The sequence below is a fragment of the Rana temporaria genome, chromosome 4 (assembly GCF_905171775.1).
Source record: "Rana temporaria chromosome 4, aRanTem1.1, whole genome shotgun sequence".
NCBI lineage: Eukaryota > Metazoa > Chordata > Amphibia > Anura > Ranidae > Rana > Rana temporaria.
In genome coordinates this window covers 460,035,063-460,060,436 of record NC_053492.1, presented here as the reverse complement: position 1 = coordinate 460,060,436, position 25,374 = coordinate 460,035,063, and the positions used below count along the sequence as shown (strand labels likewise).

General features: G+C 45.5%; 1 protein-coding gene across 5 annotated transcripts in view; it reads right to left on the bottom strand.

The window, feature by feature from the left end:
* Positions 1–25,374, bottom strand: part of SPTBN1 (spectrin beta, non-erythrocytic 1) — a 296,583-nt gene that overhangs the window by 86,281 nt on the left and 184,928 nt on the right. For all 5 annotated transcript variants that reach the window (XM_040351645.1, XM_040351648.1, XM_040351649.1 and 2 more), the window contains 8 exons: positions 17,088–17,179; positions 13,924–14,004; positions 10,452–10,567; positions 9,221–9,333; positions 7,560–7,747; positions 6,100–6,217; positions 4,308–4,466; positions 3,139–3,441 (listed from right to left, as the gene is read on the bottom strand). In XM_040351645.1, the coding sequence (XP_040207579.1) occupies positions 3,139–3,441; positions 4,308–4,466; positions 6,100–6,217; positions 7,560–7,747; positions 9,221–9,333; positions 10,452–10,567; positions 13,924–14,004; positions 17,088–17,179 (1,170 nt within the window). The remainder of the gene's footprint in view (positions 1–3,138; positions 3,442–4,307; positions 4,467–6,099; positions 6,218–7,559; positions 7,748–9,220; positions 9,334–10,451; positions 10,568–13,923; positions 14,005–17,087; positions 17,180–25,374) is intronic.

Genomic DNA, 25,374 nt, shown 5'->3' with positions numbered 1-25,374 from the left:
CTTCTTTAGATTGGCTTGTCCTCCCCATCCGCCCCTTATACTTCTTTAGATTGGCTTGTCCTCCCCATCCGCCCCTTATACTTCTTTGGATCGGACTTGTCCTCCCCATCGGCCCCTTATACTTCTTTGGATCGGACTTGTCCTCCCCATCGGCCCCTTATACTTCTTTGGATCGGGCTTGTCCTCCCCATCGGCCCCTTATACTTCTTTAGATTGGCTTGTCCTCCCCATCGGCCCCTTATACTTCTTTGGATCGGGCTTGTCCTCCCCATCGGCCCCTTATACTTCTTTGGATCGGGCTTGTCCTCCCCATCCGCCCCTTATACTTCTTTGGATTGGCTTGTCCTCCCATCCGCCCCTTATACTTCTTTAGATTGGCTTGTCCTCCCCATCGGCCCCTTATACTTCTTTGGATCTTGCTTGTCCTCCCCATCGGCCCCTTATACTTCTTTGGATCTTGCTTGTCCTCCCCATCGGCCCCTTATACTTCTTTGGATCTTGCTTGTCCTCCCCATCGGCCCCTTATACTTCTTTGGATCGGGCTTGTCCTCCCCATCCGCCCCTTATACTTCTTTAGATTGGCTTGTCCTCCCCATCCGCCCCTTATACTTCTTTAGATTGGCTTGTCCTCCCCATCCGCCCCTTATACTTCTTTGGATCGGACTTGTCCTCCCCATCGGCCCCTTATACTTCTTTGGATCGGACTTGTCCTCCCCATCGGCCCCTTATACTTCTTTGGATCGGGCTTGTCCTCCCCATCGGCCCCTTATACTTCTTTAGATTGGCTTGTCCTCCCCATCGGCCCCTTATACTTCTTTGGATCGGGCTTGTCCTCCCCATCGGCCCCTTATACTTCTTTGGATCGGGCTTGTCCTCCCCATCGGCCCCTTATACTTCTTTGGATCGGGCTTGTCCTCCCCATCCGCCCCTTATACTTCTTTGGATTGGCTTGTCCTCCCCATCGGCCCCTTATACTTCTGTGGACTGGGATCAGGCTCAAGTATGTACACAACAGCAGTTCTCCCGACTCTGTCCCTTATCATTGCACAATCTGATAGCAGCAGGCACCAACGGTTTCCGCTGCTGTCAATCAAATTCTGTGACGAGGGAGCGAAGGGCAGGGCGGAAACGCCCTGTGTCAATGGAATAGATGCAGACAAGGTGGCTCGGGAGTGAGCCCGCAGGAGTGCCCCCAGGGGAAGCGGCTTCCTGAGGGCACTGGACAGAGGAGGAGCCAGGAGCGCTGGCGGGGGACCCCAGAAGAGAAGGATCGGGACTGCTCTGTGTAAAACCACTGCACAGAGCAGGTATGACATGTTTATTTTAAAGGAAAAAAATCCCAGAAGGTTTACTGTTACTTTATAAGATTTGGAGTCAGATTGGGTGGTCACTATGGTATGGTCACTGTTCTCCTTTCTGGGAGGTTCTAACAAAGAAAGCCAATCCCTGCCTCTACCAACATGGCCTCCTCCACACAGAGTGCAGAATAGGGCATACTAAAGCCGGCCATAGAAATTTCGAAATCCCGGCCAGTTCAGCAGGAACCGGCCGAGACTTTAAGTGTGTGTGAGCAGGCAAGATCAATAGATTCAGTTGCGATGATCACTAGTGGCTGCTATAGCCGCTAGCAATAATCACTGTTTTCTCCCAATGGGGATGGCTTTCACCACCAGGAGAAGACAACTGATCGACAGGAGGGATTTGCCTGTTAAGCACTGTTGGTGCAAATTTCTTTCCTGCGTCTATGGCCAGCCTAAGTCAGTAAAAAGGGGAAACAGGCAATACCGGTGAGTAGTCCTTTGCCCTCTTGCCTGGGTTTTTTTTTTTTAAGCACAGCTTCCAGATTTCAGTTTCCGACATTAAGCCCCTCAGACCAGCTTTATTTTCATTCTTTTGATGACCACAATGGACAGCAAACTTTAAAACTTTAACCATTTAAGACCTGGTCCATTATGCAGCTAAAGGACCCTGCCCCTTTTTTCGATTCGGCACTGCGTCGCTTTAACTGACAATTGCGCGGTCGTGCGACGTGGCTCCCAAACCAAATTGGCGTCCTTTTCCCCCCACAAATAGAGCTTTCTTTTGGTGGTATTTGACCACCTCTGCGGTTTACATTTTTTGCGCTATAAACAAAAATAGAGCGCCATTTTTGAAAAAATGCAATATTTTTTACTCTTTGCTATAATAAATATAAATATATTTTTTTCCCCTCAGTTTAGGCCGATACGTATTCTTCTACCTATTTTTGGTAAAAAAAAAAAAATCGCAATAAGCGTTTATCGATTGGTTTGCGCAAAATTTATAGCGTTTACAAAATAGGGGATATTTGTATTGCATTTTTATAAAAAAATTTTTTTTTTTACTACTAATGGCGGCGATCAGCGATTTTTTTTCGTGACTGCGACATTATGGCGGACACTTCGGACAATTTTGACACATTTTTGGGACCATTGTCATTTTCACAGCAAAAAATGCATTTAAATTGCATTCTTTATTGTGAAAATGACAGTTGCAGTTTGGGAGTTAACCACAGGGGGTGCTGAACGTGTTAGGCTTCACCTAGTGTGTGTTTACAACAGTAGGGGGGTGTGGCTGTAGGTCTGTCATCGATTGTGTCTCCCCTATAAAAGGGATGACACGATCGATGCGCCACCACAATGAAGCACGGGGAAGCCGTGTTTACATACGGCTCTCCCCGTTCTTCAGCTCCGGGGAGCGATCGCGACGAATAGCCGCGCCGGCGTCCCGGATCGCTCCCCGAGGGAATCCGCCCGCCGCGGGGGGGGTCCCGATCGGACCCCCGACCCGCGTAAAGGCAAGGACGTATATATACGCCCTTCTGCCTGTCCGCGCCATTTTGCGTACGTAAATAGTCGTGTGGCGGGCGTTAAGGGGTTAAATGGGACCCTCAGAGCTATGGTCCTTGTGTTACTAATGGGTGATCATCTTGGAAAATCAGTTTTTACAGCATGTGAAACACAGCAGCAAGATAACAAAAAGATGTTAGAGGGCAATGCTATCCAATGTGTTATACCAGTAATAACAAATGATACATAGATTTGGCTGGGTATATCACGAATATATATTGCCAACTAGGAAGGAAGTTATCAGCGATCATTGTCCTGGAGACAGACGTACCTTCATTTCGTCCATCCAGTCCATAATGTAAAGCATCTCTTGGAAAACCTTCTGCAGTCCAAGGTTCATTTCTAGGCGCAGTCGCCGCGCCCGCAGCAGCTCCAGTAGGTATTCCCAGAGCCGGATGACATTGTCCTTTCGGGCCGTGATTCGTTTTATGTCATGGTAGTTTTCAGCTTCCAGTTCTCGTGCCACTGCCACCACAGCCTGAACACGCTCTTCATAGGCTGCAATGTCCGTTTCGATTGCTTCGTGTTTCTTTGTGGCGGCTTCTACAGCAGGAAGGTCAAAGCCGAAGTTATCCTGTAATACGAAGAGAAAGAATAAAGCCGTTATCACAATCTGCCAGACACAGCTTCACAGTTGGATGGTACCAGTGAAGGTCACAATAATGTACCACAGCCATGAAACAAAACATGAGAATACACAGTTTGAATGGTAAGCCGAAACCAAAAAAAAATTAAACATTTTTTGGGAGACATTAAATGAGTCAAATTAGTATTTTCTAATGTCCAAGGGTCTCCCACTGGTGGAAAAATCTGTGCTTGGGCTTCAATGCCTGCACACCTACCATCACAATCCATCATAATGCATGTGCTGCTACTATGGAGGCTCTCAAAAATATATAGCGTACGGATAAAGGGGCGCCTTGACACGGCTTATGCATGCATTTGCAAATGTGTTCAAACTAAACCCCTGTTTTTAACCACCTAAGCCCTGGACCATTTTGCTGGTAAAAGACCAGGCCACTTTTTGCGTTTCGGCACTGCATCGCTTTAGCTGACAATTGCGTGGTCGTGCGACGTGGCTCTCAAACAAAATTGACGTCCTTTTTTTCCCACAAATAGAGCTTTCTTTTGGTGGTATTTGATCACATCTGTGGTTTTTATTTTTTGCGATATAAACCAAAATAGAGCGACAATTTTGGGGAAAAAATTTGCGAATATATATATATATATATATATATATATATATATATATATATATATATATATATATATATATATATATATATATATATATATATATATATATATATATATGCCGATATGTATTCTTCTACATTTATTCTTTATATACCAATCTCCTTCCTGTACTGAAAAGCAGACGCCGTCCTGGGTAAGTGTTAGCAGTGACGATTGGCACTCTATGAAGCCCTTGGCTCATACCTGAGACACCAGGCGCTGGTTTTCACTCAGCCAAGTCTCTCTCATAGCTGCCTTGCGATCAAATCTGCGTGCAAGTTGTTCCAGTTTTTCCTGTCGGATCAGCTCATTTCGCAGTGCCAGTTCTCTCTCGTGTTCGGCTTTTTCCAGTCGTTCCCAGGCCTGGACACAGGAAGAGAAAATAAGATTTTCAGTTGAAGATTAGGAAACGTATCTCGAGTAACTCTAATCACTTGCTGCATTACTAGTGTAGACGATGTGAAGTGCCAGTTATTACATGAGAGATAAAACTTTTTCGTGGAACGGAGTTTAACAAGACACATGGTCACTGATTTAAATAAAAAAAGGAGGGGTGTAACCTTAAACTACATAGAGCACAGCTGTCAAACCGGTGGCCCTCCAGCTGTTACGGAACTACAAATCCCATGAGGCATTGCAAGGCTGACAGCTACAAGCATGACTAGAACCCTTCAGGGCCATGGTGCAAGGAACCATAAATCCCCCCCCCCCCTTATTACGGACCCGTAGCAGGCCAGCTTCCTGTCATCTTGGGGTCCCCCCATGGTGATGGAACGCCAGAGCCCAGTTGCAAGTGCAACCTTTGCGACCCTGCTAGTTTTGCCACTAGTGTCAGTAGTTTGTTTTATTTTTTTTACCATTTTATTAATTTTGTTTTTTAATACATATTTTTAGGACCCCCATTGGGGGTCTTTAGCGAAATATCAGGAGTCTAAACTTTTAAGACAGAGAAAGACTAAGGACATATTCTTAAAGGGGTTGTAAAGGTAAATGTTTTTTCACCTTAATGCATCCTATGCATTAAGGTGAAAAAACATCCGATGGTACCGCCCCCCCCCCCCCCCCCCGAGCCCCCGTTTTACTTACCTGACCCTTCAAAAGTCCCGGGCGCGTCCATGTGATACTTTTAGGTTCCCAGCCTGGCCGTTGATTGGCTAGGCTGGACGGATTGATGGCAGCGCAGCCATTGGCTGGCGCAGCTGTCAATCACATCGGATGACGCGGCGCGCCGGGGGGCGGGGCCGAGTGATACAGTCGGCGGCTATGCCCGCCGCTGTATCACGGGAGCGCGCTCGCAAAAGCCTTCTACCATGTGAGCTCGCTCGCATAAGGGTGGAAAGATTTTGTGAGGAGGAGCCGAGACAGCCGCCGAGGGACCCCAGAAGACAGGGTTAGGGGACAAAAACGAGCTGCACAGTGGAGGCAAGTATAACATGTTTGTTATTTAAAAAAAAAAAAATTGCCTTTAGTGACCCTTTAAAGCGGAGCTACACCAAAAAAAAAACAAAAAACTATTTTGCATAACATTTGGAATTTTTTTTGTACTCACCTCTCCAGAACTGTTGCTATGTTGTCCTGTGCATTCTGCCACTCTGTGGCGCCTAATGTCATTTGCCTCGGCACCTGTGCTCTCTGGTGCTCCTGGGAGATGTGCGTCATTTCCCAGGAGTCAGTGGGCAGCGCCGAGGGCTTTGTTGCCATCACAATGGGGCGGGCACTTCCCGCCACCCATTGTGATGGCAACGTCTGAAGTGTACAGCACTGCAAGCCATTGATACTGCGCATGCGCAAGAACAGGCGGTGCATGCTGGACAGTGTCCTGGAAGATGGTGCTTGTGGGCTTAACCATGTCCTGTTTTTTTTTTCCCCCTCTACAGTTTTTCTTCCAGAGCGGTAGCAATACAGCACAATACAGATTATCGTTTTGTTCTTTTTTACTGGCATCACTGGAAAATAAAGCACATTGCAATAACTTGGATTAAACAAAGTAACTTACCTTATTAATATCTGAGATGAGCTTGCCCTCTCTTGGCATGTATACCTTTTGATTGTTGGCCCTCATCTTACTCTGAATGGTAAAGAGCAACACTTCCAAGTTTCCTTTTTCTGTAAATCTAGAGCCATACAAAAAGGACACTGTTACCTGTGTAATATATTCCAAGGTAAACACAGCTGAACAACTGTAATTGCAGGGGGCCGATTGATAAAAATTAAGCAAAGAAAGAGGAAACAGTTTGCACCAAGCAGCCAGTAGTTAAAAAAAAAGCTTAAAGCGGAGTTCCGCCAAAAAAAATATTTAAAAGGCAGCAGCTACAAATACTGCAGCTGCTGACTTATTAGGACACTTGCATGTCCCGAGTGCCCGCAATGTCGGCACCCGAAGCGGATCTGTCCCTCGCCTCTCGGGTGCTGCCGCCACCATCTTCAGTAAGGGAATCAGGAAGTGAAGCCTTGTGGCTTCACTTCCTGGTTCCCTACTGCGCATGTGCGAGTCACGCTGCGCTCTCTCACTGGTCCCTGCTGTCTTCTGGGACCTGTGTGTGGCCACGGCAACCTATGCACGGAAGTGGGAGCAACTACCTGGATTACACAGGTATCTGCTCCCTCCTGAAAGGTGCCAAATGTGACACCAGAGGGGGGGAGGGGGGGGGGGATTCCAAAAAGCAGTAGTTCCATTTTTGGGTAGAAAAGGGCCTCTGAAAGCTGCCTTATATTTTCTGCACTAGGGAGGTTTATTTTTAAGAAACCAGGTACTCGGGTGTAATATTCTCTTTCTGACAGTAACAAGGTGTTCTAGGACCACCTAACCACAACTGTGCGATTCTGGCCTGCCATTCACAATGCCATCCCGCTATCAGGGTTTGGTTTGCTGTCTATGTCCCATTGGAGAGATTTCCCTTCACCTCCTGTCCTGGAGATACAATAGGAAAAGTGAAGAATATTTCAATCTTAGACCGTTGTCACCAGAACATATTTGCCTATTGGAAGAGTTAGGCAGTCCATTGGCGGTGCCAATTTCTTTCCTACAACCCCACAGTCAGTGCTGACAGGGGAATCCCTCCTGCCGAGCTATTGTCTGCTTTTCATTCCCCGCCGGGAGAAGACCACGATTATTGCTAGCGGCAGTGAATCCGGCAGGCTGGATGTACCCAAGCTGATCTAATAATCAGCTCGGTACATTCAGCCTGCCCATACAGGGTCAACAGCTGGTTATACACCAAGATTTCTCTAGTTCATCACTGTGGACTGAATGAGAGAAATTATGCGATCGAGTATAAGCCGAGGGGGACATTTTCAGCACAAAAAACTGCTGAAAAACTCGGCCTATACTCGAGTATATACGGTAAAAAGATTTTATACTTTGATGACCAACTACACATTTCAGTGACACGATGACAACATAAGCCCTGCAGGTAATATTTACACTCTCCCTCCCCTCATCTAAAGTCCTCTTACTTTGGTGGTTTTTCCACAGTGCGGTAGGTGTTGAAAGCTTGAAGCTGCTGCTGCACACCGACCAGTGAGTTGGCGAATTTCCGATTGTTTAGGATGATAATGGTTTGTTCAATCCACTCGAGGAGGTCAGAAGCCAGGGATTCATACTTCTCAATCATTTTCTCGGTTTCGATGGCATTTTCAAGAACCTACAAATACAAATCCAGCGTGAGACCAGCGGTATCGTCATGTTTTGTCACAGCGCGCCTCAAAATGTATAAGAGAAAGACTGAATTGTTTAAACTTCAAAAATGTACTCCAGTTAAAATAATTTAATCAAAAAGTCATTAAACGAGTGGGGACGTTTTAAATCAAGTGAGGAGTTGCTAGGATGCAAGGATATTGTTCTTAGTGATACATAGGGGGTTACCGTATTTATCGGCGTATACCGCGCACTTTTTTGCCCTGAAAATCAGGGCAAAATCGTGGGTGCGCAATATACGCCGATAGCCGCGCCGTGTTTGAATGCCTGCGCCGACATATACTGAGCGCAGTACACTCGGCCAGGCTCGGCTTCGCTCGTAGTCACGCTCTGACGTTTATGCGTGAGAAGCCGAGCCTGGCCGAATATACCAGAGTGTACTTCGCTCGGTATCTGTCGGCGGAGGCTTCAAACTGAGCGCGGGAATTCGACATGAAGACAGCGCGGGAGAAGCCGGGAGGACACCACCGAGGCCGCAAACGGATGCCGGACCGGACGAGGCCGCCGGGCAAGACACCAAAACTGTAAGTAGTAAATGTAATAAAATGTTTTTTTTTTTACAGGATTTTAGGGTCAACATTAGGGGTGCGCGCTATACGCCGGAGCGCGCAATACCCCGATAAATACAGTATTTACAAAAGGCAACAAGGGAAAAGTGCACTTGGAAGTGCAGTCGCTGTAAATCTGAGGGGTAGATCTGAAATGAGGGGAAGCTCTGCTGATTTTATCATCCAATCACGAGCAAGCTAAAATGATGTTTTTTTATTTACCTTGCATGTCCCCCTTGGATCTACAGCGACTGCACTTCCAAGTGTAGTTTGCATTTGTAGTGCAAAGTGGATTTGCCTTTTGTAAAGAACCCCCACTGATATGAAAATGTGCTGTACTACAACAAGAACAAAAAAATAAATAAAAAAATGACATAAACAAATAGAAAAGTCAGATTGAAACCCAAAATTGTGATTGTGCCCCGTAGCTGACGAAACACATTGGGCGGAGCTACGGAAGTGTCCCCGCAAGCAAGTTCTGATCAGTATACTGTTCTAAATTGGATGTGTAGTTTGATTCTCTTCACATGTGAGTGCATACTGAGTGGTTTTGCCAATAAAGTGATGCAGTTGTACAACATGTGGTGCATATGGGCTTCTTCCTACATGTGCCGATATATGTGAGGCAACACTAAAAAAAAAATGAAGCTTGAAGGGATATTATCCCTGTATATCTCCAGTGGGTGGATGAAAGTTGTGAACCTGGATGAGGAGTGGATACATTTATACAGAGCGCTTTATGACTTTGAGTCAACAGTTTATGATGAGCCCTTAGGTGCGTCTCTGATGAGGGTGATCCACTCGTCAATGAAATCTTGAAGTGGGCCTAGCTCAGGTAGTCAAGGTTTACACTGTTACTGCATCGCACATACTTTTCCAATACGTTTTCCTTCCACGGCCAGTGCCTTCATCTTTGAGAAGTAATGGTAATATGTGACAACATAAGTAATGATGGACTTTTCATCTGGATGGTCAACGCTGATGTCTAAATAGAAAATAAAAGGAGGAACATAAGAAATGCAAAGGCAAAACAATATTTGGTGGAAGTTAGTGTTTATGGATCCACCGTGCATTTGTGGTGCATGAGGATATCTGGATGGGTAGGGCCAGTCATTTATGGCTGCCTTAAAATAATAAAAAAAGGTTTGCCTATTTTTCTATTTTTTTGATAGCGTAATGGAGGCTTATAACCTCTTTGTCCATTTATATTTAGCGGCATCTGTGTCCCTTTGGGGAGATTTACCTTTACTTCTTGTCCCATAACCAAAACAGGAAGTGAGAAAATCCCTGCAAATTAGGGGAATTTCTTGGGGACCTGGGTCTATACATTCTGGACTCTGAACGGCTATAGAGAAGGGAAGCCCTCAGATGAACAGGTACAACTTATGGAACTTCGGATTGCAAGTAACGCGGTTACCAAGCGTTTCGCAATACAAGCAATATTTTTTTTTTTAAACCCTGACCCGGTTTGCGAGTGTTGTCTCACAAAACTAGCAGGATTCAAGCCTCTGCAGTACCGCATTTGGCCAGAGGTGTGGGGGCGCCGGTGACACTCAGAGCCATTCGGAAATGCACCGTTCCCGAGTATTTTCAGGCCTTTCCGGGGATTTCCGAGGGCAGGCGAACAGACTCCTAGTATTTCCGAGTCTCTCCGGCACCCCCCCCACCTCTGGCCACATGTGCTATTGCATGCCATAGAAGTCAATGTGGAACTAATTTTTGTTTGACTTCTATGGGGAAACTGGCTTTGATATGCGAGTGCTTTGGATTACAAGCATTCCCCTGGAACGGATTATGCTCATAATCCAAGGTTCCACTGTACATGTATCACTTGATGGCCAATCACTTTGCTGGGTGCAATATATAAAGATAGAGATATATACCGTATATATATATATCTCTCGCTCTATCTCTCTCGCTCTATATCTCTCTCGCTCTATATCTCTCTCGCTCTATATCTATCTATCTCGCTCTATATCTATCTATCTATCTATCTATATATATATATATATATATATAGTTTTATTACAATCACAATAGAAACATATAAAAAACACAAAAAACATATAAAAAACAAAACAAAGAACTGAATCTTAGGCTAACCTTCTGGGTCGAGGAGTTTAGTGAGGCCTAAGTGCTGCTCTGCAAGGTTGAAGGCATTTTGCAGATTGTAGTGTGCGTTTGACTTCTTCAGCTTATCAAAATCAATCAAGTCGGGTCTGTGGGAGGAACAAAAAACGTTGAGATTAAAAAACAGTAGGCACGGTTTGTATAAATTGATCACATACTATTCCAGAAAAAAAAAACTGCCCATCCTATGGATTAAAGGCTTCGAACTATGAGGTCATCACAAGTGCAATTGTACTTTAAGAATAAGATTTTTCTTGATTTATAGCAAATGAGACAGAGGCAGCAAAAAAGGTAGACATCACTGACCAGAAACATGGAAGTGACATCTAAGCAGAGGTTCCACCAACAGCCCCAGTACTGTCAGAACAGAGAAGAAAAAAAAAAAAAGAGGGCACGTGAGCCCAAGTAAGGAAGGAAAAGATAGTAGGGAGGAGGATAAGGCAGGAGAGGGGAGTGTGCATAGCACAGGGGTACAGGTCCAATTGGGGGGGGATGATTATTAAAGCTGAAGTTTAAATATGGCTTTTCTTGCCAAGTTACATTGGTCCATCTTGGACCAATATAAGTATGTAGGTGCCATACTTGGCCAATCCAATGAATGCTGGAAATCACTCCAGTAGGCACTGCTACCACAGTGATCCCCACTAGCTTTGGGGTCCTGTGCCGAGCGGCTGTCCTAATGCTTAGTGAACACATGGGGGGCGCCATTCAGAGAACACTCAGCATTTTTTTGATGAATACACAGCATTCTCTGATTGGATGAGGTGAAGATCGTAATGTCACCGCCCTACCTCTCCATCTCAACCAGAGAACATTTTTGAGGAGATGTACGAAGGCCTCCCGTGAAGGCTTCCCGTGAAGGCCTCCCGTGAAGGCCTCCCGTGAAGGCCTCCCGTGAAGGCCTCCCGTGAAGGCCTTTCGTGAAGGCTTCCCGTGAAGGCTTCCCGTGAAGGCCTTTCGTGAAGGCTTCCCGTGAAGGCCTTTCGTGAAGGCTTCCCGTGAAGGCCTTTCGTGAAGGCTTCCCGTGAAGGCCTTTCGTGAAGGCTTCCCGTGAAGGCCTTTCGTGAAGGCTTCCCGTGAAGGCCTTTCGTGAAGGCTTCCCGTGAAGGCCTTTCGTGAAGGCTTCAGTGGGGCATTGATGAAGGCTTCAGTGGGGCATTGATGAAGGCTTCAGTGGGGCCTCGAGCAAGCTTTGCCATAGACTTCTATGGTGGCTTTGAAGCATAACTAAAGCGACATGGGGTATAATTCTTGAAGCAAAGCCGAAGCAAGGTGTAAACATCACTGTAAGCTATCCATTTTATTTAGTGACAGGAGCACTAACTAGCATTTAGAGAACTTGTCCGATAACTTGTTTTGAAGCAAGCGTAAACTAACCCTTAATGTGTGTTGAGGCCAAAGCAAATGTAAATGAGCCCCAATAAACCTCTTACGCCAAAGTAAAAAAAAAAAAAAAAAATGTTGAAGTTAAAAAAATAAAAATAAGTAGGTGTGCACTCTATGAAACCCTTATGAAAGTATTACATAATATGCTGCATAAAACTTCCACAACGACGAATTTTCTCACAATGAAAGAATGTAAACATTTATCACGCCAGACTCCATGATTTCTTTAGAGACTGAACATCAGCCATTAATTCCAAGTCTGCTTTTCTTGGACCCTCAACAAGTGGTTTAAATTATAAAGTTCATGGTGGCAGAATGACGCAGCAGCACAGATAAATAACAGCAATGAATGGCATGCTTAATAGCGGGGATAAGGGATATTTCCTGACACATAATCAACGTCTGTCTCTAAAAGGCCTTTAACCCTGACAGAATCTCGACTGCCTACCGATATATAGACTGGAGGAATTCATTACGGGATTTCCTTTTTGGTCTGGTTCCAGGAGACAGAACCCCCAGCTTGACATCGTCAGGACCCCCAACATGCCCGTGATCTGCATACAATCACATCTCGATGGGCACACCAATGGGCAGACCCCAATACCATTATTATGACTCTACTTGGCGTGGTACAGATAGGTTAGAAAAAAAAAAAAAAAAGCTTTGTGATCAGGCAGGACGGTGCCTTTGGTTTTGGATTAATTGCTCTGAATTCATGCAAAACACAATTTGAACCAAATGATCGCAGAATAATGCGCATGCTCTATCTCTTTAACCACTTAAGACCCGGACCTTTAGGCAGCTAAAGAACCCGGCAAGTTTTTGCGATTCGGCACTGTGTCGCTTTAACTGACAATTGCGCGGTCGTGCGACGTGGCTCCCAAACAAAATTGGCGTCCTTTTTTTCCCCACAAATAGAGCTTTCTTTTGGTGGTATTTGATCACCTCTGCGGTTTTTCTTTTTTGCACTATAAACAAAAATAGAGCTACAATTTTGAAAAAAATGCATTATTTTTTTACTTTTTGCTATAATAAATACCCCCCCCCCCCCCCAAAAAAAAAAAATTATATATATATATATATATATATATATATATATATATATAAAATTCCTCAGTTTAGGCCGATACGTATTCTACCTATTTTTGGTAAAAAAAAAAATAAAAAAAATTGCAATAAGCGTTTATCGGTTGGTTTGCGCAAATTTTTTTGCGTTTACAAAAGACGGGATAATTTTATTGCATTTTTATAAAAAAATTTTTTTTTTTTTACTACTAATGGCGGCGATCAGCGATTTTTTTCGTGACTGCGACATTATGGCGGACACTTCGGACAATTTTGACACATTTTTGGGACCATTGTAATTTTCACAGCAAAAAATGCTATAAAAATGCACTGATTACTGTGAAAATGACAATTGCAGTTTGGGAGTTAACCACAAGGGGGCGCTGAATAGGTTATGTATGACCTCATCTGTGTTTCTAACTGTAGGGGGGTGTGGCTGTAGGTGTGATGTCATCCATTGTGATTCCCTATATAAGGGAACACACGATCAATGACAGCGCCACAGTGAAGAACAGGGAAGCTGTGTTTACACACAGCTCTCCCCGTTCTTCAGCTCCGGGGACCAATCGCGGGACTCCAGCGGCGATCGGGTCCCACGGTCACGGAGCTTCGGACCGGGTCGCGGGCGCGCGCCCACACCCCACGGTTCGGCACTTAAAGAGGACGTACCTGTACGTGCTTGTGCCCAGCCGTGCCATTCTGCCAACGTATATGTGCAGGGAGGCGGTCCTTAAGTACATTAGGCTGTAAAGCTCCCCTGGGACAAGAATGGCTATAACATGCATCACAAAGCATTGAATACCAAGCTGGCAATGAATGGAATAACTTTAGATTTCCCCTCTAGCCCCGCCTACTGGGGAAATCCTGAACTGAAACACGACCATACAAATATGATTCACAGAAACCTCAATCATTTTATTTTCAGTCTTCGGGCCACCAAATTGCCAAAAACAGCAACAAGTCAGTATTTGAATTTTGATCCTTTAGCTCTCACCTGTGTTTATGAATGAGTGCGTTGAAGGCCATGCCGTCCCTCCAGCTGGTTGTAAAATTATGTATATTCACATTGGGATACCTGAAAATATCAAAAAGTATTTATTACATGATATGCATAATAAGTGTGTGTATATTATTTAGGCTCCGTTTCTACTATTGCAACCCCAAAGGCACACGATTTTACCGCAATTTCTTGCCACGATTTTGATGCAACTTGAAGCAGGCTTGTTATATCCACTGTGGAACTTAAGGGGTTAATCCTCTGCTCTGTGTATAAAGGCTGTTTGATCCTGTATGCACAGATCCTCCCCTCCTGCACTATCTGGGGAAGAGCTGTAGAACACAGGGAGGGACCTGCGCTCTACAGGAATTGGCGGTATCATCACTCACTCGTGCCACCGACAGGAGACCACCTTCCTCATCAGGCAAGCTTGCCTGATGGAAGTGGGGCCTCGGAAACGCATTGCAGACCACTCCCCGTTTGTTCTTGGTCTCCTGTCAGTGGCGCAAACCCTACTCGGAAACCAAGAAAGAGGAAACTGGCCACAATGTGTTTCTGAGGCCCTGCCCCCTTCATCAGGTAAGCTTGCGGTTAGGAGGCTGTTTCCGGTCAGTGATAATGCAAACGAAAGAGGAAGTCTGGACAGCCGCACGCCAAAAGTATTGCTTTTTATTGTTAAAACAAGATCACAGGATACATGCCACAGCAAACAGGATACCACTCAGGGCCGATCCTAGGGTCACAGACGCCTGGGTGCAGAAATATTTCTGGCGCTCGCACATGGTCAGAGACTGCAGACATAGTACAGGAGATGGTAAGAGACTGCAGACATGATACAAGAGATGGTCGGAGACAGCAGACATACTACAGGAGATGGTAAGAGACTGCAGATATAATACAAGAGATGGTCAGAGACAGCAGACATAGTACAAGAGATGGTCAGAGACTGCAGACATACTACAGGAGATGCTCTGAGACTGCCGCTATGGTCTCCGGCTGCTTCGCTCTCCTCCTCTGACAGGAAGAGGGAGGGAGGATGGACTTGGGCAGGAAACACAGCGGCGGTGGCGGCATTGTCTCGCCTCTTCTGATCCGCTCCTGTCAGTTGCCGGTGGAGAGAGCTGCCTCTGGCAGAGGAGAAGGAGGCGGAAGGGAACCACTCTGGCGCTTCAGCGCCCCCCACCTCTGTGGCGCCTGGGTGCGCTGCACCCCGTGCACCTGCCTAGGATCGGCCCTGATACCACTGACACGTTTCACACTAACTTAGTGCTTAATCATAGCTCATGATTAAGCACCAAGTTATAGTGTGAAACGCGTCAGCTTGTATCCCGTTTTCTGTGGCATGTATCCTGTGATCTTGTTTGAACAATAAAAAGCAATACTTTTGGTGTGCGGCTGTCCAGACATTCCTCTTTCGTTTGCATTGCCTGTAGCCGTTGCTTCAGATTGAGTGAAGAGGTTCATTACCTGCATTTTCTACCTTGAGTGGCGACTCCCTTTCTCTTCCTGTCAGTGGCGCAAGTGAGGGCTCACGGCACCGCCAGCTCCACTCCCCACAGCGGGTTTCCTGCCTGTGCTCTACAGCTATGCCACCAGTCCATCCATATGGTTGTATCTGCCTGCACAGCACACCTGCCATGTGTACAGCACCAAGGCATTTTACATGCAAGGGGGGCCTACAATAAACCAGGGTTGTCTTTTAACTCGTACTGATCCGGCACCCTTTTCATACCGTGTTTCTCCAAAAATAAGCCCGGGTCTTATATTAATTTTGGCAACAAAAGACACAGTAGGGCTTATTTTCGGGGTAGGTCTTACCATGTAATGTACGGTCTTCTCTCCCCCTCTCCAAATACCTTCATTATAGCGCCGATCTGTGCTTCTGTGACTTGCCGGAGCTTTCTTCCCCGCAATTATATTACAGAAACACACACATTATACATTACCGTATTTATCGGCGTATACCGCACACTTTTTTGCCCTGAAAATCAGGGAAAAATCGTGGGTGCGCGGTATACGCCGATACCCGCTTTCCGGTGCCGAGTTTGAATACTGCGCCAACATATACCGAGCGCAGTACACTCGGGTATAGTCGGGCAGTCTCGGCTCCTTCCGCGCTCACGTCCTGGACGTACAGGACGTCAGCGCGAGAGTTGCCGAGCCTGCCTGACTATACACGAGTGTACTGCGCTCTGTATATGTCGGCGCAGTATTCAAACTCGGCGCGGGAAACGAGCGGGGAGGACGCCGCAGAAGGACGCCGGACCCGAAGAAGAGGACACCCGAAGCCGCAGACGGACCAGACGAGGCCGCCGATGGACGCCGCGCAAGACACCAAAACTGTAAGTACAAAAAAAAAACTTTTTTCCACAGGATTCGGGGCAACTTTAGGGGTGCGCGGTATACGCGGGAGCGCGCTATACCGCGATAAATATACGGTATATACTACTGTAATAGAGTGGATTATACAAGCATTTTAAACTAGGTCTTATTTTTGGGGTAGGGCTTATATTACAAGTCCCCCTGGAAAATAACGCTAGGTCTTATTTTTGGGGTAGGTCTCATTTTCGGGGAAACACGGTACTACTGTAATAGAGTGGATTATAGGATTTCACAAGCATTTTAAACTAGGTCTTATTTTCGGGGTAGGGCTTATATTACAACCCCCTGGCAAATAACGCTAGGTCTTATTTTCGGGGTAGGTCTTATTTTCGGGGAAACACGGTAGTACATGCCAGGACAGGAAATGAGGACAAATCAATTTATCAGTACGTTATGGTTGCCTTTGTCCCCACGGGCAATTTCTTCTCAATTCCTGTCCAAGTGACAACATTGGAAACGGCCCCATCATCAAAGCCAAAGGCAGCAATAGAGCCTGAAAAAAGGGATCCATCCCTTCTCCCACTCCCTCCCGCCATTAACAAATGAAAAGCTCCACTATAACTGCCTTAACTATAATTATTGGATAAGCCAAAATTCTACACATTTTCTCACACACATGGATACGATCTTTGTTATTCGGTCACAGAATATGATCATTTAGGCGCCTTGAGGTAATCCAGTTAGAGAAGGAGGACATGTTTGCAGCCGACGCAATTGTTTTTGTGAAAACTCTAAACTCTAAGAAGATCTTTTGTGGTAATCTTTTAATCTGTACTCACCCAGCTGTCTTCATCTGGCACCATAAAAGCAAAGCATCCTTTGCAGATTTCTTCTCCTTGTTGTCTTCGGTCTCCACACTAATATCTTGGATCTACGATCAAAAAGACATCATTGCGTCACTGAAACGTCATACACTTAGAATTTTCTCAAATAAAAAATATTTACACGGTCAAGACAGGAGGGAATTTATATCGGCATTTGTTATCGAATGTAATCCATTTATAAAAAGGACAAAGAAAAGAGTGATGGTTCCCATTATAGTGATGAAGGGAAGTGAAGGTCCCCAAGTCCTGGAGCCTGCACATTGAGCCACAAGGTGATTATATCTGCATTGCTTGAAGTCTCCAGTGGTGGGATACTGCTTAACCACTTAAGCCCCGGACCTTTAGGCAGCTAAATGCCCAGGCCAGGTTTTGCGATTCGGCACTGCGTCGCTTTAACAGACAATTGCGCGGTCGTGCGACGTGGCTCCCAAACAAAATTGGCGTCCTTTTTTCCCCACAGATAGAGCTTTCTTTTGGTGGTATTTGATCACCTCTGCGGTTTTTATTTTTTGCGCTATAAACAAAAATAGAGCGACAATTTTGAAAAAAATGCAATATATTTTTTACTATAATAAATATCCCCCAAAAACATATCTAAAAAATTTTTTTCCTCAGTTTAGGCCGATACGTATTCTTCTACCTATTTTTGGTAAAAAAAATCGCAATAAGTGTTTATCGTTTGGTTTGCGCACAATTTATAGCGTTTACAAAATAGGGGATAGTTTTATTGCATTTTTATTAAAAAAAAATTTTTACGACTATTGGCGGCGATCAGCGATTTTTTTGTGACTGCGACATTATGGCGGACACTTTGGACAATTTTGACACATTTTTGGGACCATTGTCATTTTCACAGCAAAAAATGCATTTAAATTGCATTGTTTATTGTGAAAATGACAGTTGCAGTTTGGGAGTTAACCACAGGGGGCGGAGTTAGGGTTCACCTAGTGTGTGTTTACAACTGTAGGGGGGTGTGGCTGTAGGACTGACATCATCGATCGTGTCTCCCTATAAAGGGGATCACTCGATTGATACGCCGCCACAGTGAAGCACGGGGAAGCCCTGTTTACATACGGCTCTCCCCGTTCTTCAGCTGCGGGGAGCGATCGCGACGGAGCGGCTATAAACGAATAGCCGTGCCGTCGTCCCGGATCGCTCCCCGAAGTAAGCCACCTGCCGCACACAGCGGGGGGGTCCCAAACGGACCCTCCACCCGCTAGAAGGCAAGGATATACATACATACATATATATATATATATATATATATATATATATATATATATATATATATATACGCCCATCTGCCTGTACATGCCATTCTGTGGACGTAAATTGGCGTTCGGCGGGCGTTAAGTGGTTAAAGCGGAGTTCCGACGATTTATTTTTATTAAAAGTCAGCAGCTACAAATACTGCAGCTGTCCACTTAAAGTGGATGTAAACCCCCAATTTTTTTATTTTATTTTTTGATGTCACAATGTAGAGAATACGATTTCCTATCATCTGTGCCCAGTCTTGCCACACAGAGTTAATCCAGCTCTGAGCAATCCTCTTTTAGGCTGCATTCACACCTGAGCGTTTTGTCGCCTGAAGCGCAACGCTCAAAAACGCTAGAGGGGGAAAAAATACATTATTCCCTATGGAGACGGTTCACATCTCCACTCCAAAACGCCTGACGCCGAACGCCTGAAGCGCAAACAAGTTCCAGACCCTTTTTTGTCGCGCGAATCGGGCGGTTTGGGCGTTTTTGAGCGTTTCTATTTCCCATAGAAAGTAATGGAAACGCTTGATTCAAGCGACTAGCGCGACAACGAGCGTTTGCTACGGACGTTTTGTCGCTTTAATCAATAGAACTTTTCACCCAGGCAGAAGATAAAAAAAAATCTACCAACATAGCAACAAGTGATGAAAAGATGATAATTTTTTTTATTGGCTAAAATAAAGAATGAAGTACAAAAACGTCGGACGATGCTGTATGCAAACGCGCAAATAAGCATGAAAACGCCGGAAAAAAACAACCTATGCTCAGGTGTGAATGCAGCCTTATTCAGTGAAATACAACAGACTTCCAGATAAAAACCAAAATCCTTGCTTCTGAAAAAAAGTGCACAATTCACATCCCCCTCCCGTGTGTTTTGATTAAATGTTTTCAAAATCTGGGGTGAGTCACAGTTCAGCGCCATGAGAAAATGCAACAGCCATCAGAATATACATAGAGCTGGAGGGAAGAGGGGAGGGGGGTGTGAATGGAGAACTTTTTACAGAAGCGGTGTATGTCTGCAAGCTAGTGCACGAGATATGTAAATAATCCGTCACTCAAGCAAGGACTTTGGTCTTTATCTGGAAGTCTGTTTTATTTCCCTGAACAATAAAAAGAGGATTGCTCAGAGCTGGATTAACTCTGTGTGGCAAGACTGGACACAGATGATAGGAAATCTTATTTTCTACATCGTGACATCAAAAAAAAAAAAAAAAAAAAAAAAAAAAATTGGGGGTTTACATCCACTTTAATATAAATGGACACTTACCTGTCCTGGACGCCTGCGATGTCCTCCCCCGAAGCCGATTTGTCACTCGGGTGGAGGCGCCGCCATCTATGGTAAGGGGATCGGGAAGTGAAGCCTTGCGGCTTCAGTTCTGGTTCCCTACTGCACTGCATGATCCCACTGGTCCCTGCCATCTTCTGGGACCTGCGTCTCTCCCAGAAGACATCGGGGAGGCGGGGTTGACGGAGTAGGCGCCGGACGTGGTGTAGGTCGCGGTGACCTATGCCTGGAAGTGGAAGGAAATACCTGGATTACACAGGTATCTGCTCCCCTCTGAAAGGTGCCAAATGTGACACTGGAGGTGGGGATGGGGGGGGAGGACTCTAAACAGCGGAAGTTCCGAAGTTCCATTTGGAAAATGGAACTTCTAAAAAACTGAAGTTCCATTTTCCAAATAGAACTTCAGCTTTTTGGAGCCCCCCCCCCCCCCTTTCCGGTGTCACATTTGGCTCCTTTCAGGGGGGAGCAGATACCTGTCTAATACAGGTATTTTCTTCGACGTCCGGGCATAGATCACCGCAGTATTCGAGGCAATCTACATCATGTCCTGCCACTTGCTGTCTTCTGGAAGAAACACAGGTCCCAGAAGATTGGTAGGTGGAGTTGTGATGTCAGTAGACTCCCCACCCACCTCTACACTCCAATTGTCAACATGCATTTTCTCCTGTGTATTTCTTACACTGAACTTCTGCTACGATCACCAACACCCAGTCAAAACCCAGGAAAGTCACCACATGACTTCAGCATGCCCAATCATGCCGAGGTGTGGCGGAGCCAATCCTGTGAGAGCTGGAGAAGAAAGGAGGAGGGATCCGAAGTACACAGAATGTCTCTCTCAGGCTCCTGCATGAGATATGTAAATCACCTGTCACTCACAGCAAGGAGGAAGAACTGACTGTTTCTTGTGTGTCCATTTTTATGTTACTGAAAAAAAGATAAGAGGATTGCTCAGAGCTGGATTAAAGTGGTTGTATACCTTGTTTTTGTAACTTTTACCTACAGGTAAGCCTATAATAAGTAATACATATAATATAAATTGATAAAAATCCAATAAAGTCTTTATCAAATGATACAGCAGCGCTAGTCGTCACTTAAATCCTGAATGTGACCACTCTTTAGCATGTATAAAAAGCAAGAAAAGTTCTCCGGAAGTAAGAGGGGGATCCAAAGTTGAGTGGGAAAGGTGTTCCTAAACAAATGTTCAGCTGTCCGCAGCTGGTGACATCACACGTGCGAGATACACCCGTCAAACGTCTCCCATGCCGGTCTCCCCTCTCCCCGCAGCTGGTGACATCACACGTGCGAGATACACCCGTCAAACGTCTCCCATGCCGGTCTGCCCTCTCCCTGCAGCTGGTGACATCACACGTGCGAGATACACCCGTCAAACGTCTCCCATGCCGGTCTCCCCTCTCCCCGCAGCTGGTGACATCACACGTGCGAGATACACCCGTCAAACGTCTCCCATGCCGGTCTGCCTCTTCCCGCAGCTGGTGACATCACACGTGCGAGATACACCCATCAAACGTCTCCCATGCCGGTCTCAAGGGGATCTACTCACCAGAAAGTAGAATTCATTAGGCTCTGAACATCAAATCTTTCCGGTCATCTCCAACTCCAGAGAACTGCCACCTGACCAGCTTGTTGTGTTCCTGGTATCCTCCAGGTGTCAGGATACACAAATAAGACTAGATGTGGTGTGATACCGATTTAAGACTTTATTCCACAAGCTGTGTCTGTGCATTTAAAATCACAGAATTCGTTTGGTTAAAATAAATAATTGGTTTGCAAACACACTAGGGGGCTAGTCCCAGGCTCACAGTGGGGGTTACTTGGCTTGTGCCTGTTCGCGTCCACCGCCGAACACACACCGCTCTGTCACCACACACTGGAGCGCAGATGGAACGCAGTGCACAGTGCGATGCTTCCTGTGTGTCGTGAGGTCACGCCCTAACGTTTCGTCCTTCCGACTTCCTCTGAGGGCGTGGTCTCCCGACGCAACAACACAGTTTAAATAATGATCGGACTGTGTGAACCGCGACTCCAGAATTAACCCCTCGTCTCCATACGATCTCTCACGGACACCCGAGAGTATAAGGGATTCGTTCACTGGGGACATGCTTGCAATTCCCATTATGTGCTCAAATCCACAGTGATCATATTGACATACCGTATTTATCGGGGTATAGCGCGCACCCCTAAAGTTGCCCCGAATTCCTGTGGAAAAAAGTTTTTTTGTACTTAGTTTTGGTGTCTTACGCAGCGTCCATCGGCGGCCTTGTCGGGTCCGGCGTCCGTCTGCGGCTTCGGGTGTCCTCTTCGTCGGGTCCGGCGTCCTTCCCGCTCGTTTCCCGTGCCGAGTTTGAATACTGCGCCGACATATACCGAGCGCAGTACACTCGTGTATCGTCGGGCAGTCTCGGCAACTCTCGCGCTGACGTCCTGTACGTCCAGGACATCAGCGCGAGAGGACCCGAGACTGCCCGACAATACACGAGTGTACTGCTCTCGGTATATGTCGGCGCAGTATTCAAACTCGGCACGGGAAAGCGGGTATCGGCGTATACCGCGCACCCACGATTTTGCCCTGATTTTCAGGGCAAAAAAGTGCACGGTATACACCGATAAATACGGTACATTAGGGCTATTATTCTCCCATAACACAAATCAGTGTGACATGAAATATATATATATATATATATATATATATATATATATATATATATATATATATATATATATATATATATATATATATATATATATATATATATATATATATATATATATATATAAATAAAAGAGAATTAGTAATAAGATATGTTATCATTTAAAACATCATTAAAGTGGTTGTAAACCCACTTTTACCTACAGGTAAGCCTATAATAAGGCTTACCTGTAGGTATAAAGAATATCTCCTAAACCTGTACGGTTTAGGAGATATTCCCCTCGCAATGCACCGCTGATTGCAGCGGCGCATGCGCAGGGGGGAATCCACGGCGAAAGGACCGGCATCCGCCGGACCCTGCCGATTTGAACTCGCGCACGGGAGTGACGTCATCGCCAATCACAGCGCTGGATCGGCGATACCTGGAAGACACCCCGGAGCAAGATGACATCTCGCTCGGCGTGGACCAGGTAAGTGTTCTTCACCTCGTTCCGAGGTAAGTATTTCATAATCAGCTAGTATGCGGTGCATACTAGCTGATTATGCCTTTTGCCTTGCAGGTTTGGAAAAAAAAAAAAATGTTTATGCGGTTTTGCACTGCTCCCCCTAGTGGTATTATACTACTTTTTCTTCTCTCTTTTTTTATGCATTTTAGAATAATTTAATCTTATATGATTGACATAGGGACAAATCCTATTCCCCATGTAGTCAATTTTAATTATTTATATCCATTTGTAACCTGATATTTATTATAGTTATCTGTAATTTAGATCAATTTTAATATCTGCTGTGCATTAAATTTGCACACTTTCTGTGATTATCAAATCCAGTTGTTTGGATTTTAGTTGATGAACATATAAAGATTAGGATTTAGAGATCTATATTTTATAGGTCCTATCCGTGATACTCATATAGCACCTATGTATTCCAGGTTTGATTGACCGACTATATAATGATGTGCAGACGTTTTTCTTATATAGTTTGTTTTAATGATGTTTTAAATGATAACATATCTTATTACTAATTCTCATTATATATATATATATATATATATACACATTATAAATTACATTACATGTCAGAATGATTTGTGTTATGGGAGAATAATAGCCCTAAATGTATGTCAATATGATCACTGTGGATTTGAGCACATAATGGGAATTGCAAGCATGTCCCCAGTGAACGAATCCCTTATGTATCCTCTCGGGTGTCCGTGAGAGATTGTATGGAGACGAGGGGTTAATGCTGGAGGCGCGGCTCACACAGTCCAATCATTATTTAAACTGTTGTTGCGTCGGGAGGCCACACCCTTAGAGGAAGTCAGGACGAAACATTAGGGCGTGACCTCACGACACACAGGAAGCATTATTTAAACTGTGTTGTTGCGTCAGGAGGCCACGCCCTCAGAGGAAGTCAGAAGGACGAAACGTTAGGGCGTGACCTCACGTCACACAGGAAGCATCACACTGTGCGCTGCGTTCCATCTGCGCTCCAGTGTCTGGTGACAGAGCGGTGTGTGTTCGGCGGTGGACGCGAACAGGCACAAGCCAAGTAACCCCACTGTGAGCCTGGGACTAGCCCCCTAGTGTGTTTGCAAACCAATTATTATTTATTTTAACCAAACGAATGCTGTGATTTTAAATGCACTGACACAGGTTGTGGAATAAAGTCTGAAAACGGTATCACACCACATCTAGTCTTTTTTGTGTATCCTGACACCTGGAGGATACTAGGAACACGACAAGCTGGTCAGGTGGCAGTTCTCTGGAGTTGGAGATGACCGGAAGGATTTGATGTTCAGAGCCTAATGAATTCTACTTTCTGGTGAGTAGATCCCCTTGAGGGGGGACCGGCATGGGAGACGTTTGACGGGTGTATCTTGCACGTGTGATGTCACCAGCTGCAGGGAGAGGGGAGACCGGCATGGGAGACGTTTGACGGGTGTATCTTGCACGTGTGATGTCACCAGCTGCAGGGAGAGGGGAGACCGGCATGGGAGACGTTTGACGGGTGTATCTTGCACGTGTGATGTCACCAGCTGCGGGGAGAGGGGAGACCGGCATGGGAGACGTTTGGCGGGTGTATCTCGCACGTGTGATGTCACCAGCTGCGGGGAGAGGGGAGACCGGCATGGGAGACGTTTGGCGGGTGTATCTTGCACGTGTGATGTCACCAGCTGCGGACAGCTGAACATTTGTTTAGGAACACCTTTCCCACTCAACTTTGGATCACCCTCTTACTTCTCCAGAACTTTTCTTGCTTTTTATACATGCAAAAGAGTGGTCACATTCAGGATTTAAGTGACGACTAGCGCTGCTGTATCATTTGATAAAGACTTTATTGGATTTTATCAATTTATATTATATGTATTTTTTTTTGTTTTTTTTTTCGTTTTGAAGATTTAAATGACAGAATATAGAAAGAGAACTATTTCAGATTCTTTGCGTTGTTCGCCTGCATCTTCTTCATCCCTTTCTTGTTGTGTTTTTTGGCAAAACGCATATTCCTCATGAACTTGGGATCCACCCCCTTGAGACATAGGATGCATTAAGGTGAAAAAAAAAACATGAGCGTTTACAACCCCTTTAAGTCACACTGTATTTGCACAGCGGTATTACAAACGCAATTTTTGGGGGGAAAAATACACTTGTGTAAATAAAAAGACGAAGAAATAAGAATAGCATTATGGCAATTAGAGGTTTAACCACTTAAGGACCGCTTAACGCCGATATACGTCGGCAAAATGGCACAGCTGGGCACAATCACGTACCTGTACGTGATTGTATAATGCCCAGTCGCGGGCGCGCGCCCCGGTCCGAAGCTCCGTGACCCGCGGACCCGATCGCGGCTGGAGTCCCGTGATCGGTCCCCGGAGCTGAACAACGGGGAGAGCTGTGTGTAAAACACAGCTTCCCCGTTCTTCACTGTGACGCTGTCATCGATCGTGTGTTCCCTTATATAGGGAATCAGAATCAATGCCGTCAGACCTACAGCCAGACCCCCCTACAGTTAGAAACACATATGAGGTCA